The sequence below is a fragment of the Canis lupus genome, chromosome 25 (genome assembly GCF_003254725.2).
Source record: "Canis lupus dingo isolate Sandy chromosome 25, ASM325472v2, whole genome shotgun sequence".
In the NCBI taxonomy this organism is placed as follows: Eukaryota; Metazoa; Chordata; class Mammalia; order Carnivora; family Canidae; genus Canis; species Canis lupus.
The window spans coordinates 36,954,698-36,970,986 of record NC_064267.1 but is presented as its reverse complement, the minus strand read 5'-3'; the positions used below and the strand labels follow the sequence as shown (position 1 = coordinate 36,970,986).

The 16,289-nt window shown below is 40.4% G+C and overlaps 1 protein-coding gene across 4 annotated transcripts in view; it reads right to left on the bottom strand.

Annotated features, from left to right (window-relative positions):
- Positions 1 to 5,458: 5,458 nt before the first annotated feature.
- SLC18A1 (solute carrier family 18 member A1) overlaps positions 5,459 to 16,289 on the bottom strand; it is a 45,096-nt gene continuing 34,265 nt past the window's right edge. For all 4 annotated transcript variants that reach the window (XM_025463203.3, XM_025463204.3, XM_025463202.3 and 1 more), the window contains 6 exons: positions 10,387 to 10,465; positions 9,408 to 9,459; positions 7,768 to 7,831; positions 7,188 to 7,307; positions 6,837 to 6,970; positions 5,459 to 6,021 (listed from right to left, as the gene is read on the bottom strand). In XM_025463203.3, the coding sequence (XP_025318988.1) occupies positions 5,908 to 6,021; positions 6,837 to 6,970; positions 7,188 to 7,307; positions 7,768 to 7,831; positions 9,408 to 9,459; positions 10,387 to 10,465 (563 nt within the window). In that variant the 3' untranslated portion in view covers positions 5,459 to 5,907. The remainder of the gene's footprint in view (positions 6,022 to 6,836; positions 6,971 to 7,187; positions 7,308 to 7,767; positions 7,832 to 9,407; positions 9,460 to 10,386; positions 10,466 to 16,289) is intronic.

Sequence of the window (16,289 nt, the reverse complement as noted above, 5' to 3'; positions counted from 1 at the left end):
AGAATAGAAGGAGAGCTAGAGTTTCCAGATCAAACAAAAACTAAAGGAATTTGTGAACATCAAGCCAGCCCTTCAAGAAATATTAAAGGGGATCTTTTGAGCAAAGAAAGAGCCCAAAAGTACCAAAGCCCAGAAAGGAACAGAGGCCATCTACAGAAACAGTGATTTGCAGGTAATACAATGGCACTAAATTCATATCTTTCCATAATTACTCTGAATGTAAATGGAATAAATGCTCCAATCAAAGGACATAGGGTATTCCGAATGGATAAAAAACAAGACATATCAATATACTGTCTACAAGGAACATATTTTAGACCCAAAGACCCTCCAGATTGAAAGTGAGAGGGTGGAGAATTATTTACCATGCTAATGGACCTCAAAAGAAAGCTGGAGTAGAAATCCTTATCCCAGACAAACTAGACTTTAGAGCAAGGACTGTAATAAGACACGACGAAGGACACTATATCATAATAAATGGGTCTGTTCAACGAGAAGATCTAACAATTTTAAATATTTATACCCCTAACATAGGAGCAGCAAATATATAATCTGATTAATAATAGAATGAAAGAGGGGATCCCTGGGTGACTCAGCTGTTTGGTGCCTGCCTTCAGCCCAGGGCATGATCCTGGAGACCTGGGATCAAGTCCCACATCGGGGTCCCTGCATGGAGCAAAAAGACAAGAAGACAAAAACTAACTAACTAAAATAAATTACCTAAAATTTGAAACCAGAGTATAGAGTATAGTGGATTCAGGAGTGAGGAAGCAGGAAGCAAAAGATTTTGTATTTTTTTTATTATACACTTGTGGAATTGTTTATTTAGTTTTCCATTTTAAGTATCTGATATATTAAGACAGGATACATTAAGCAACACAGAGAGATGCTGATATAAAGATTACATTAATCAAGTTACTTTAATCAAAACAGGGAGATACTGGCTTAATGAGTAAAAATAGATTAATGAAATAGAAATAAATTCTCAGAAATAAATTCTGACACATGCAGTCAATTGACTTTCAAAAAGGGTTTTGAGAAAATTCAATGGTAGAAAAAATAGTATTTTCAACAGATGATGCTGGGACAACTGGATATTCATATGTAGAAGAATGAAGTCACACCATATACAAAAACAAATGCAAAATGGATATCTAAATGTAAGAGCTAAACCTAAAAACAGTTAGAAGAAAATACAGATATAAGTCTTCACGACCATAACATAGGCAGTGATTTGTTAGCTTTGATGCCAAAGTACAAGGAACAAAGAAAACATTGATACATAGACTTCATCAAAATTACAACTATTTGTGCTTCAAAGGATACTATCAAGAGCATGAAAAGACAACCCACAAAATGGGAGAAAATATTTGCTAATCATATATCTGTAAGGGATTTGAATATAGAATATGCTTCATTCTAGTTGTGTGATCTTAGGCAGCTCATTTTCCCTTATCGGACCTTTGTTTACTCCTTGAGATAAGAAAGTTGGAATAACTGATAATAGAAAGTAGCACTTGAATAGAACTTTATGGTTTATAAAATGTGTTCTTACTTATTATCTTATTTAATCTTCATTACAACTCTGTTATGAAGGCATTACTAGTATTCCAACCTTACAAATACAGAAGTTTCTATTGTGACATTGCTTTTATGTCGTGGATTTTTACCTGTGCTTCACTTTGTAAGCCTGCTTTCCCCTCCCCAGACCCGACATTCTATGATGATTCCATGGTAGATTGAGGTTGAGCACCACGCCACCTGAACATTGTCATACTTCACTTTCCTTTGTTTCTTGTGAAGATTTGCTAAGCCACCTGTTGCGTCATCCACCTTGTCTGCTGACCCACAGCACACTCAGGACACTGCAACCCTTCCTTTAGGAAATAGTTGCCAGTTACTGAACTGGGCAAGGAGTCTGAATAACCAAAACAAGAAAGATTCGATCCAACTTCACTCTTCTCCCTTGTGATTTCAGGCGACTGCATGATGACTCACTTTGGAGGATAAATGCAAATAGTCTTTGATCACTCCTCCTGCCTCTGCTAATACTGTGCTCTTCCAGAAAAAGAACAAAGACAAAAAAGGGGGAGGAGAAGGAGGAGGAAGAAGCAACACATCTTATTTCCAGTAATTTCCTGAAAGCAGAAATTCAAACCTAAAGCAACATTTGTATTTCTGGAGTGATGTGGAACATTGGACTGACCTCTCAGGTTTGACTCAGGCTCCTCCCAAGGCCCTACCCCTGGCCCTCACTGAAGGGATGCCCCCAAATGAGCCAGTGGTGGAAAGGAAACACAGAAAGATCTGCAGATGGTGATGCAAAGTCCCAGAGATATGAAATGATCTGTACCAGGTCATACAGCTAGATGAAAACATCAGAATTAGGCCTAAAATATTAGGATTAGGTCTACTGCTGGCTTTATCCTCCTATCACTTATGACCGACGATCATTCCTCTCCAAAGACCCTCAAGACAATAAGTATGGAGAGTGCTGTGTTCCAAAGCTACCTCATTCCAATCCTCCCTTGTTCGAGAAACAGTTTTTCTCCTACAGACAAGACTGTAGGGATGAGCCGTGTAACAGGGGCTCCAGTGTGCTGCCCATGAAGCTCAACCTGTGTGGGGAGAACTAACAGGTTTGTTACAGACCACAGAGGGACTTGGCCACATCCTATCCAGGGACATCCCGGAATGCTAGGTGGAGGGACTGCATTGCCCTTTCTTCGTGTCAGCCTCAGAGGACAGACTTATTCCTGCATTACAGATCTGCCTCCAGGAATAGAGTCAATTCGATTTGGGCTATATCCGGGAGTAATGAATTCTGTAAGTAAGACAAGACAGTGAGGTATAATATCCCTTAATATTAACTCTCATCTTAGCTCTCCAGTGCTTTTGGAGTGGCCCTTTGTGGGAGTGTTCTAAGACCTGATCACCAAGACTGGGAATTACTTATATATTTTAGCTATTTTAATCACATCCCCTCAGATTTGGGTCTCTCCCTATAAGAATTTCCCTGTCTCTCTCTACATCACTCTCCTTGCCACTGATTCATCAGCTCCTGTGCCTCCTCTGCATTTTCTCCACATCCAGTCACTGCCTTAATTTGTGGTGCTGTGGATTTCACCCAGTTTTGTACTTTGGAAACAGAATATCTTCTGGTTTGTTTCTAATATTCCCTCTGAGAATGCCCAGTATTTCTCTCTCTGGCCTATTGAACACAATGTCTTATCAGTCCTACTGTCTTCTCTGCTGAATCATAATTGATAATTTAGAGCCTATTATTTATTTATTTATTTATTTATTTATTTATTTATTTATTTTTATTTATGATAGTCACAGAGAGAGAGAGAGAGAGAGAGAGAGGCAGAGACATAGGCAGAGGGAAAAGCAGGCTCCATGCACTGGGAACCCGACGTGGGATTTGATCCCGGGTCTCCAGGATTGCGCCCTGGGCCAAAGGCAGGCGCTAAACCGCTGCGCCACCCAGGGATCCCCCTATCATCTTTTTAAAAAAAGATTTTAAAAAATTTATGTATTCATGAAAGACGCAGAGAAAGGCAGAGACACAGGCAGAGGGAGAAGCAGGCTCCCTGCAGGGAGCCTTATTCGGGACTCGATCCCACGACCCTGGGATTATGCCCTGAGCCAAAGGCAGATGCCTAATCACTGAGCCACCCAGGTGTCCCCAGAGCCTATCACTTATAAATATGTTTATGGCCTCCTCAACTCTTCTCTTTCCAAAGGGGAAAATGCATTTCTTTATCTTTTCCACAGGGGAGGTCATCTGACATTTTATGCTACATAAAAAACAAAAAAACAAAAAACAAAAACAACAACAAAAAAACCCCCAAACAATTTATTGTGGCTCATTTTCGCTGGATTGATATTTTCACTTTTCGAAGAACTTAGTGTCACCTGTAAATGTGGGAAGTTTTTTAACACATTCTTCTCTTCATATCATTTATAAAATCATCAATAAAAACTAATCTCATTTTCTATTTTTATGGGATTCTCCTTTTAATACTTTTCCATACCTAGACTATGTTTATGACCTATTTGTGAACTAAAATTTAAAAAATATTCTTGACTTACTTTGTAGTATGTAGTGTTAACTTTTCTATAATAAATTATAATTATACATTATACCCATTGTTTTCCTCCAAATATATGTTTTATACTGCTTAAACAGTGTTAACTGGCAAGTCAGGGATGAGTTACTCTTTTAAAAATTCTTCCTATTTTTTAAAATGTGTTAACAATTTTTGCAACAAGCCATTCTTTATTATAAATCCTCCCCCTGTAAGAGTAAGCAGTGTACCATTATCAGTACCCCTGACTCCTTGGCATCCTACCTTACCTCACTCCCACTCTTGTATGGGATCCAGTGGCCATTCACTCAGTCTACATTTGTAGTTACAGCTTACATATTTTGACGAAGGATTTTCTAATTTTACCCGCGGGTTCTTCAAATTCTGAGAAAAATATCATCTTGGCTAAATGACAACCTAAACACATCTGGTTTTGAAAATCAAGTAAGCCTTGTTAACGTTAACCCTCTAAAAACATATCCATAAATGAGATATCCATTGTCTGAGTGATAAGGATTCATTGAGGTTCAGCTTGAAAGTGTTCTGGTGATTTGATACTTGCACTGAGCCCACCAAAATTCTGCAAAGTAGTGCAATGATCAAAGCCAGATAGAATTCCAGGGTAAAGTTTGAACATCTCAATATGATATCCAGATATCCCCACAGCCTGCATTTGTGGGTCTTTCCATTCTTACCTCTGCCTCCATCTCCACCATTATTCTCCATCCGGACCATGAGCATCCCTGCCTCTTCGTTCTTGAACATACAGTGTATGCTAACTTGCAGTATTGATCATATTTATGCCATGTATATCCTGATTGCTCAAGTAGATGAGTGGTTAAAAGTGGGTGCCATGTCTCCCATCTCTTTGAAACCCCACATTTAATAAATGTCCCTAAAAGGTAATAAAACATCAAAATATTCAGAGTACCTATATATTTGCCCGCATATTCTCTTTTGCTATGAGAGAGCATTTAATCGACCGTGTCTGAATCAGGTATAATTTATTCACTAACAAGTGAGAACAATTCCTCATCATAATCCCTGTTTTAGGGAATCCACTATGGGGATGGATTTCAGAGTGGTTGCTTTAAACTTCCTTCAATACATTCTTGGAGTTAATAATTTTTTTTTCTGTCCTTCTCCATTTATTTCTAAGAGTCACAGGAGTTTAGGAAAGGTATAAACCCAGCCCTCCATTTGCAGAGGGCAAAATCACTTTAACAGCTATAGGTTCAGTCACAGAAAAACTACTCAGCTTCTAAAAACCAGGCAAACAATTTCCCAAATTGGCAATCTGGCAGCAAGATAATATTGAGGATACTTTCTCAACTCAGCTGAGAAAACTCAGGAAGGACCACACGGAGGAACAGAAAACAAAAGCTTTATGGTCTGTTGGGAGTGTGCCAAAGAAAATCAAACAACAGATGAAATGAGGTTTGTCGGTCACCCCACTGGTTTCAGGGTCACATTGTACTCACTGCTGTTTCCATGGAATGAGTCACTCCTTGAAGAACCCACTAGCTCAAGTTTAATCAGCCTTACAACAGCCTAGGAAAAGTATCACTATCTCCTATAAAAGATGGGCACCGGAGGCAGCAAAGCTTAGAGGAAGAGCTATACATAGGTAAGGAGAGAATCAAGGAATGGTATTTATGGGAAGGGAGGAAAGGAGATACTCAGGGGAAAGAGAAGTGAAACCCATTGAGCAGCCCATAGTGATTTAGTGATCAGGGAAAGTGGTGGTCATTTTGGTCACTGAAGTTCAAGGCTCATGGATCCACATGTGACAAGGCTCAGAGACCACCTTCTCCTACTACTCCTCACTGCCAGGCTCCTCTTCGCTGTCCTCCCTCAGTGGAAATTTCCTTTTGGGCTTCTGCGTTGTGTACATCCGAGTCTCCATGACGCTGTCCTCACTCAGAATTGCCTGAAGCAAGATGCAGGAAGACAAATTACTGCGTATCTTTTACAGGATACTGCGTATCCCTGTTCCCTTTCCTTGCTAGCTCATCCAAGTCTAGTGTTGCTCAGGAAAGATTCAAGAAACAAGCATAGGATTCTTTTTCTGCTTCATGTACAGGCACAGGCCTCCCAAGGCACCTAGGTGTAGCAATCCTAGTCAAGACAGATATCTGGTATATCCTTAACTGAATCCTAACAGTGGCAGTGCAAGCTATAGCAGGGAGCCGTCAGAAACTGGTACCATCCCTGTGGTACCAGCCCCTATGTCCATTGCTAAGCTACCCAAACCATTTAGGGTGCTCATGCTACAATAAAAGGAAAGTATCTTATTAAGTAAAATCACATGTTATGGTTCTCTTCCCTGGGATTTTATACTTAAATGATGACCTGGTAAGGATAATGGAAAAGAATGAATGAATGAATGAATGAATGAGCCCAGTAGAGCTTTGCCTACCTTGGGGAGATAATTTGTTAACTCACATTTTGCTGGTAACTAAAATATGGCCCCTGCCCCCAACTCTTTATAAGTTTCTCATTTTTTCCCCTTATTTAGGGCCCTTCTTAACCACCCAGTATAAGAAGTGAAGTCATTATGTAGAAAAGGTAAAATAAGGAAGAGCACAAATGAAAAATAAAGGTGAAAATTGGATCAGAGAATATGGTAAAGGAAAAAGACATCCAAAGAGGGAGGAAATAGCATACAATGAAAAGCAGTGAGAAAGAGATGAAAAAACAAACAGATAGATTATTATTCTTTTAACAATGATCAGAGCCCCTTACAAGATTTTCCTTCTTAGCTGGGGGGCTTCTCAGGTAGTAGCAGAGAGGAGCATAGATGATGTTGATGACTCCAATGATGACCATAAGCCAGGGGAAGCCAATGGCATGCACAATGGCACCCCCAGTTGATGGGCCTGTGAGGAAAAAAACCAAATTCACAATATTTATTTACCCATGATCACACAGAAAACACCATGAAAGGGGCAATGGGTGACACAAAGGATGTCCCAAAGTCAAATATCTTTGGAACCTTGGGAGAATCAGCCTCCTGGGTTTACTTTCAGCTGGTAAACAGTAGATAAGAGAAAATGGGACACCAGGTCCTGGGTGCTCTCTCCCCTGCCAACATACCTATAGCAAAGCCCATACAAAAAGCCACATCAGCTATGGCATAGACACTCCCATATACTGAGGTGTGACGCAGATCCACCAAGTGTCCCATGATGGGCATCACAGAAGAATCAACCATGCCTGTGGCCAAAGGAAACAGAACACTGTCAGCTCTACCACCAGTCCCTTCCCTTTTTGTGGCACCCTTCCTTCCCCTCCTCCCTTTAGTCTATTCTCTTTGCCTGCTATCCTCCCATTCAGCACTAACACCTATTCCTGGTAAGAGTTAGGAGCCCACACCTTTGTCAGCCACCCTCTTCCTCCTTCTGCCTTTCCATATACCTCTTATGATCTGACCCAAAGCCAAAATTCAGGGGCTTGTTGTCGCCTTTTTTTTTTTTTTTTAAGATTTTATTTATTTATTCATGAGAGAAAGAGAGAAAGGCAGAGACACAGGCAGACAGAGAAGCAGGCTGCACGCAAGAAGCCTGATGTGGGACTTGAACCTGGGAATCCAGGATCACACCTTGAGCCAAAGGCAGGCGCTCAACCGCTGAGCCACCAAGGCATCCCTTCTTGTCTCCTTTAAAAGTACTCTTACCTATGGAAAAGCCAAGCCCTGCATTGGGGCCAATGAGACCAAATATATTGTGAGCCAGAGGAACCTGCAGCAGGAAAGGAGGAAGAGTTCATTAGGAGTCCAACTGAGTCACCACAAAAACAAAGGGTTTTCACATGATATACAATTATCAACCATGTGCTATATACCACATGTTTTATCTATCTGGATTCTCACATATCCTCATGAAGAAGAATCCTTGAGCACTGGATATCATACTATATGTTGGCAAATTGAATTTAAATTTTAAAAAATGTAAAAAAAAAAAAGGCTAAAAAACCCTTTACTTCTATTTTAAAGATATGAAAGCTAGATTGGTGCCATTTGGGTTAAATGCCCCATCCAAAGTTAAAAAGCTAGTAAGTGGCAAGATGAAGTATAAATCTCAGGTTTGACTCCATTATATATATTAATGGTCCTCTTCTATTGCATGAATTCTTCTTCCCCTTCCTTAACCCGCCTCCCAGACAAACTCTGTCCTTACTCTTCCCTGAATGGAGTTTCCTCTCTTTTCTACTAGCAATGTTCAAAGGTTTTAGTTAAATCCTAATTTGGTAGCTACTGGAACAAAAAGACAAAAGACACCAACAACCATTTACCTATAGTCTAGAGGGGCAAGTGGCATGTCTTAGGGTGCTGCATCAGCTTGTGAAACTCATTCTTTTACCTTCCCAATCCTCCACTGAAAGACTTCCTTTCCTCTTTTGTGGATTCCTTACATGCCTCCCTGAGGACCTGTTACCTAAACCTGCTACCCGAACACATTTACTCCTCAGAGGCTAGAGGTTAGTGGTTAATAATTTTAGGGATTATTCCTCAAAAGGTAATTATATTTTAGTAATAGTTTGGGTTAGGATTTACAGTGGGCTTACTGTGTGCCAGACATTGCTGCAGTTTTTATGGACAACCCTATGAGAGGCTATCAGAACCCTCTCTACACAGATGAAAATACTAAACAAAAAGAGCTGATAGATCTAGCTCAAAATCACACAGGCAGCAAGTGGTAAAGCTGGGAGTCAATGTGGAACTCATGCTCCTGATCAAGACCTCCAGCCTTTCTTGAACACTGTACTCCGTGCTTTACAGCTCTAGTCTTATCACCTTTAAGCCTAGGAGGTAAGGTGCTTATGGTCCCCATTACGGGGAGGAGAAATGAAGGCTGAGAGAGCTGGAAGGGGGTTATTGAATATAGGAAAGGACTTCTTTTTTTCTTTTTCTATGAAACATTCTGGCATTGGAGACTACCTCTCAGATGATGGTTCCCCTGGTGGCTTATGGGGTCCTGTCAGGGTGGGATAAGTAAATTATGTCATAAACAAATTTGATAGCTTCATAAATATATACCAACATGAATTGTTTCATGTGCCCATATATAGGGCCTCATACCTCTGTCTATAGCTGCTCCATTGCCCTTTCCTCCTTCCCCACCTTTTTTAATGGGATGCCTAGTGGCATCTCTCCCAGAGCTAAATTCTTACCTATGCAGAAGGTTTTTCCAACAGTCATTCATTGCCAGGTTAGCCTTCAGTTCATTTTCAAGGAAAATGGTCTTTAAATGTTTGAGTCTCTCTCCCCCGCTCCCTCTCTTTCTCTCTCCCTCACCTAGACCTTGTTATACTTACACAAAGCAAGCTGGTGCCTACTACCATCATCCCAATCAGGGAGCACAGCCACCTGGAAGAAAAGAGCCATCAGCAAATAGTGCTAAAGGGAGACATCCCTTTCACCTGCCACCCCATCTCTACCACACTAGCCAGTCCTACCACCCCTAATTCCAGGAACCCCTTAGGATGTGAGAAGATGAAGACATCTTTGCATGATCTGTTTGTAACCAGGTGAGCCCTTCCCTTGCTCTCCTCCTTGCCTGTCTCTATATCACTTTCCATAGTAGAAGCAGAGGAAGTACAGTGGGACATATTCTTTATTCCTCTAGCAAAGGAATCAGCTTGCTCAGAAGATACTTGCCCCTTGGAAGTAACCCTCAAACTTAATTCATGCTGTTTCCCAATTCAGACTATCTCTCACCTATTCGTATTTTATCTGGTCTACGAAGTGCATCTCAAACCCACAAAAAATACCAAACTTTTTCCTTTTCTTATTTCCTATTACAAGGTTTTTAAACTGATTTTAAAAATCTGTATGCTGAGCTTCAAAGATAAAATTGAGGCTGTTCTCACTGCAGTAGAACAGAATCCAGACTCATACCTTTTAGCCCTCAACCCTTTGCACTTGGTGGCCTCTGATGTACCTCTTTAGAACTCTCTAGGGCTCCAGGGAGCACAGTTTCACGACACTGCCCCCAAAGTACTGAGCTTTTTCATAGCTATTCTCTGTGGGGTTATTTTAGCTCTTCAACTAGATAACAAATATTGAAAAGTAAAGGTTATCCCTCATATATTCACAACCAGCTCAGGGCTATCCTTTGTCCATATCATCCTTAACACCTACCCACTCCTATCCTCCCTTGCAGTCAGCTTTTATCCATGTGTCCTAAAGTTTCAACCTCAGAGAAGTTGTTCATTATGCTAGATGCAGAACAATTTCAAAAGCCTCTCCCATCTTACATTCCTATTACTATCCACAGATTCTCAGGCTACATACCGACCCATCTTGTTGGCCAATACACCAAAGATGTTGGTGCCTATGAGGTAGGACACACTGGCGGGCAAGAAAGCTAGACCTGTAGAAAGACACAGTCCTAAGATGAGGACAGGCCAAGTTTACTATAAAACACCTTATTTACTACAATACAGTGAAGTCAGGGCACCTGGGTGGCTCAGTTCATTAAGCATCTGCCTTGGGCTCAGGTCATGATCCCAGGGTCCTAGGATTGAGCCCTGCATCAAGCTCCTTGCTCCGTGGGGAATCTGCTTCTCCCTCTCCTTCTGCCTGCCACTCCCTCTGCTTGTGCTTTCTCTATCAAATAAATAAATAAAATCTTAAAAAAAAAAAAAAGATAGTGAAGTCCCTTTGTCACCTTCAAGGATTCCAAACCACTTTGTTTTAGGTGTTGGAGGTCCTTGTGCAAACCCAGAACAGTTGGCATAGGGCTCTACACTTCCATTTTCCTCAGAGGCAGGGCTTTGTTTAGCTTCAATATGATGTACTCCCAGCTCTCTACTTAGACTTCCTAAAGAATGACCCTAATGAGCCATTCTCATGTATAAAATCATTATGATTATCAGCATAAGAATATCACCAGCCTTACAGAAAGAAATACATATTTCCTTGGGGGGGGGAGTGAAATTCCTGCCTTGCTATTCACCCTTCTTTCTATTGCCCTGGTAATGATCTTGAATAAGTTACTAAATCTTTCTGAGTTTTAATATCCATATCTGACAAACAACAAAGCTATAATTCTATCATACCAATTTACATTGAGGAGGAAATTGAATAGCGTTCATAAAAGTATTTTATAAATTGAAGCACTGGTCACATTGCTTTTTCTAAAGCAAAGGCTTTGAAGACACACAGTTCTGGATTCAAACTGTGGCGTGGCTACTTTTTAGCTCTGACTTTGGGTAACTTACTTTTTCTGAGTCTCATTCATTCATTCATTCATTCATTCATTCATTCAGTATTTTTAATGAGCTTTTACTATGTACCAGGTGTGCTGGGGTAAATAAACTAGACAAAATCTTAGCTTTCAGGGAGTTTATATTCCAAGGGAGGGAGCCAGACAATAAATCAGTAAACAAATGAAGGAAAAAGATAATTTTGACAAATGATGAGTTCTGTGAAAAAGAATTTAATGTTGTATTATGCAAGTATGACCAGGAATAGAACTAACTTCCATTCAGGGGCCAGGTAAGGCTTTTTTGAGATGGCATTTCAACTGAGATCTAAATAACCAAAACAAAGCATTCCAAGCAGAAACAAACAAAAACATCTAATGCAAATACAAAGACCTTAAAGAACAAACTATTTGTCTGTTATAGGAATAGAAAGAAAGTCTGTGTAGCTGAAGCACAATGAACAAAGTGAAAAGTAATGGAAAGCGTAGGCCTGGAATTTAGAATTTGTAATTTATTCCAAGTGCCATGGAAAACTTTGTAGAGGAATGTCATATTTTAATTTATATATTTTTAAAGTCTTCTGGTTGTGGTTAGATGAAGGGTTCACAGGACAAGAGTAGAAGCCAGAAGACTATTTGCAGAAGCCAGGAAGAAATGTTTCATCTTAGAAGTCATGATGGAAAGAAGTAAATAAAGTAAAAGGTATTATTATGGTGGTAGAGTCAGTGGGATTTTCTGTTGAATTGGGTATGGGCATATTGGGAATGAGACAAAGAGAGAAAACAAGTATTACTCATTTTTTTCTTAACTGGGTGACTGAAGATGGAGGAAGAGCTTGGGGAAAACATGAAATGCATATTAGATATACAATTGGAGATGTCAGGCAGTGAGTGTACAAGTCTAGACTTCCAAGGACAGATCCTAAGCACAGATACAAATGATTGACTGTTGGTTTATATATGGTTCTTAAAGCCATAAGAAGAGCTGGGATCACCTCTGAAACATCAGAGAGAGAAGAATAGAGATCCAAGTTGTGAGCCTTCAGGAATTCCTACCTTTAAAAGTTAGCAAAGGAAAACAAGATAACAAAGGTGTTAAGAAGTAGCCAATGAAATAGTTGAGAGGGGATTGAATGAAGAAGAAGAAGAAGAAGAAGAAGAAGAAGAAGAAGAAGAAGAAGAAGAAGAAGAAGAAAAGAAGAAGAAGGGAGGAGGAAGGAGAAGGAGGGGGAAGAGGAGGAGGGAGAGGAAGAAGAGGGGAGGAGGAGAAAGAGAGGAAGAAGTTTGGCCTCTGAAGAAGTTGAGATGCTTCAACCATAAAAAGAAGGCAATGAATATAGGTACAAGCACAGGAAAATGAGTATACTTATTGACGGTACATGTGCATTCCCATCTCATTGCTTCTGATTTCTCAATGACTAGGAGTTGAGAATGATGAAGATAAAGGGATGAGGGTATGGAGGAGGTTTGAGTGGGCAAGTATAAAATTGTCATTTCAGAAAATAGGAAGGAGAACATAATTGGAGACTTAGAGGAAGATTGTTGGGCAATGTGAAGACCTACTTTAGATTTGTAGCTATAAATATAACGTGTAACTGATAGCCCAATTGTGTGTTTTCCCACAGCCCCGATCCACCACTCATGCATAGGCAAGGAGTGGGAGATCAGATTGGCTTATTCAGAAATAATGCTCTGCCAGCTGACAACCCCAGCGGGAGAGTAGGGCAAAGGAATTAACAATGTTTTCAAAGGAGTGACATCATGATGGAATCCAAATTGAGTACATAAAGAAGAGAGGACATGAGAGGGGTTGGAAATAGAAAAAGAATTGAGGCCAATGGATTGGTGACCTCAGAGCGGCCCAAATTTGTTGATATGGGGATATTAGGATATCTGAGCAGGGAATATGTGAGTTGATAAGTGGACTGCTTGGAGTTGAAATTTAAGAGATAATACAGTTAATGTCAAGGTCAAAATTTTATAAAGGTTTGATTGGTTAAAGTGGAGAGGAGAAAAAGATCATTGTAAAAGATTATTGCAAGAAAGTAGATTAAGGGCTAGACCAAAATGTTGGTAGGGTTATCCACCTGGATATTGAAGCCACCAAAAGTGGTGACAGGAGTAAAGGAGAAAAGAATATGATCCAGGTAACTTTAATGAATGAGAAGGAGTAACTATGAGTCAATAAGTGATTGCAATGAAGAGAGGTGGGGAGGGGTACAATGTAATGGTATGATCTTCAAGGGAGTTGGGGTCTTTGAAGAAGAATTAAGAAGAGATGATTCTGGTCTGCCTGGGTGGTTCTGTCTTCAGCTCATGTCATGATCCCAGGGTCCTGAGATCAAGCCTGGAGTTGGGCTCCCCACTAAGAGGGGAATCTGCTTCTCCCTCTCCCTCTGCTCCTCCCCCTGCTTGTGCTTACTCTCTCTCACTTAAATAAATAAAACCTGAAGAAGAAGAAGAAGAAGAAGAAGAAGAAGAAGAAGAAGAAGAAGAAGAAGAAGAAGGAATGATTCAGAAGCAGCAAAAGGGAGCAAAGTCTAGAAGAACATAGATTTCCATCAAGATGGCTGGGAAACAGTGTTTTCAGGAAACATTCGACTCTCAGGACTAAGAAGATGAAGGGAGTGTTTAGAGAAGAGGCTGAGGACATGGGGACACTTGTCAATGACAAGAGGTTCCACAAGGCCCAGGATTTTAAGGGGGGGAGATATGAAATTGGGTCAGTTTAAGAAATTTCTGAGAAAAGGGGATAATAATAATTCCTACCAGATAGGCTCGTTGTGAGCCTTAAATGAGGTAATGCATGCCAATCATTTTGCACAGTGTCTGGCACAGAATAAGTGCCCTCTGAGCATCAGCCTTAACTATTATCATCATAACCAGTGAGTAACAGGATCAGGACTTGAACCCAGGCCTTCTCCTTCCAACTTCATGTCTCCACTACCCACACCAGCAGTGTGACCACACAGATGTCTCTGACTGACGTAAGGTACTTTACAGAATCAGCAGTGTGAGTTTCTTCATCTCACCAGCCTCTCTAGGCCTTTCTGTACCTATAGGAAACAGTGCTGCCTAATAGAAACTGCCGTGATGATTATAATTAAACCTAAAGTCAACAATTCACCAGTTACTCGTTGATAGCTTGTTTGATTTTAATATTCTCTTCCATGGGGTGGAAGTTAAGCGTATCTTAGTGTATTTGTCTATTTGTACAGGGCTGCAATCTGTTTCAAACCGTACCCATTTAATTGCTTTTAAAAATTTAGAACTATAACTACTCCACTGTTTACCTGAGATCTGGAGATAGGCATCTCCAGGAAATGCACTAGCTTCTTAGATACATCTCTTTACTATCGTTTTAAATGATGGGAAATTTCCTAAATGAGATTTTCCTCAACTCTTGTTGTTTGTTCTTTAAGACCGAGATAGAGCTTGCATTTCAGTAGCATTTTGTGGAAAATAGGTATTTCAAATTATATGTCTACAAACAAACATATATTTTTCACAGCATATCTCCCAAGGAGCAAGAAATTACACATAGTTGTGACTGTCAAAATAATTTCAATAAAGGGACGTCTGGGTGGCTCAGTGGTTGAGCGTCTGCCTTTGTTTGACTCAGGGCATGATCCCGGGATCCCAGGATCAAGTCCCACATCAGGCACTCTGCAAGAAGCCTGCTTCTCCTCCCTCTTCCTATGTCTCTGCCTCTCTCTGTGTGTCTCTCATGAATAAATAAATAGAATCTTAAAAGTAAATAAAATAATTTCAATAAAAACAATGATGAAAATAGTAACAATTTTTATTTATGGAGTATATCCTGTATTCCATGCACTGTGCTAATCCCATTATGTATTTTTAAAGATTTTATTTATTTATTTGAGAGAAAGAGTGTGTGTGTGTGGGGGGGGGAGCAGAGGGAGAGTGACAGACTCCACAATGAGCATGGAACCTGATGGGGGGCCTGATCTCAAGACCTTGACATCATGGCCTGAGGCAAAATTAAGAGTCAGATGCTTAATGGACTAATACACTCTGGTGCTCCTGAGGATACATAGCTCAGGGGCAACAAGGCCCCAAAATGCAGAATAAAAAAATGCTCAAGCCAAAAAAAAAAAAAAAAAAAAAGAAAAGAAAAGAAAAAAGAATACATAGCTCTATTTAATCCTGAAAACAACCCTGAAAGCATCTCTATTTCTTCAGTGGAGTTTGAAGAGGTTAAATAACTCATCCACAGTCACAATCATGTGATCAGGATTGGGCACAAAATGGGTCACTTAGAAAGTACAGTCACGGATTACAAATCACTCTCAAAAGTACTGTCTCCTCTCCTTCAAACACCTGTGACAGGTTGTCTGCATTTAGTCGTATTTTTCAGTGGGGTCACAGATACCATATCAGCATCACTGGGAAGCTTAAAAAAATGTAAATTTGATTCTATTGAAATTCTGGGTGAGGCCCAGCACTCTGAGTTTTAACAAGCTCTCCAGGTGCTGTGAGAGCTTCTTGAAGCTAGACTTAGAGATGCAGATAGCATTGAGGAAAGTTGTAAAGGATGGTGGGAGACAAAGCCTTTTCAGCGTTCTGACTTTCTCTCCTGAGGGCTTTCTACTGTAACCTCACCTGCATAAGGGACTGTGTAGAAACAGCCCAGTGAGTTTCTTTGGGTTTCACTAGCTTCTCTATGCTTTTCTGTACCTAGAAGGAACAGTGCTGCCCACTAGAAATTGTCATAACAACTATAATTAAAGCCAAAGTCAACAATTCACCAGTTACTGAAGGCTAGTTTGCTTTTAATATCCTCTCCTGAAGAAGGGCTGGGGAGGAGTTGTTCTGAGCTGTGTTTGTCCACCTGTACCAAAAGCCTGAGCTGTCAGAGCCTTGGGGCAGAGGATTCTTTTCTGCACCAAGCACCAGCTAACTCAATTAATTGTCATGGTCAGACGCAGTTGCAGCCCAGAAAAATTCAATTTGAGGCTAGGAGTACAGC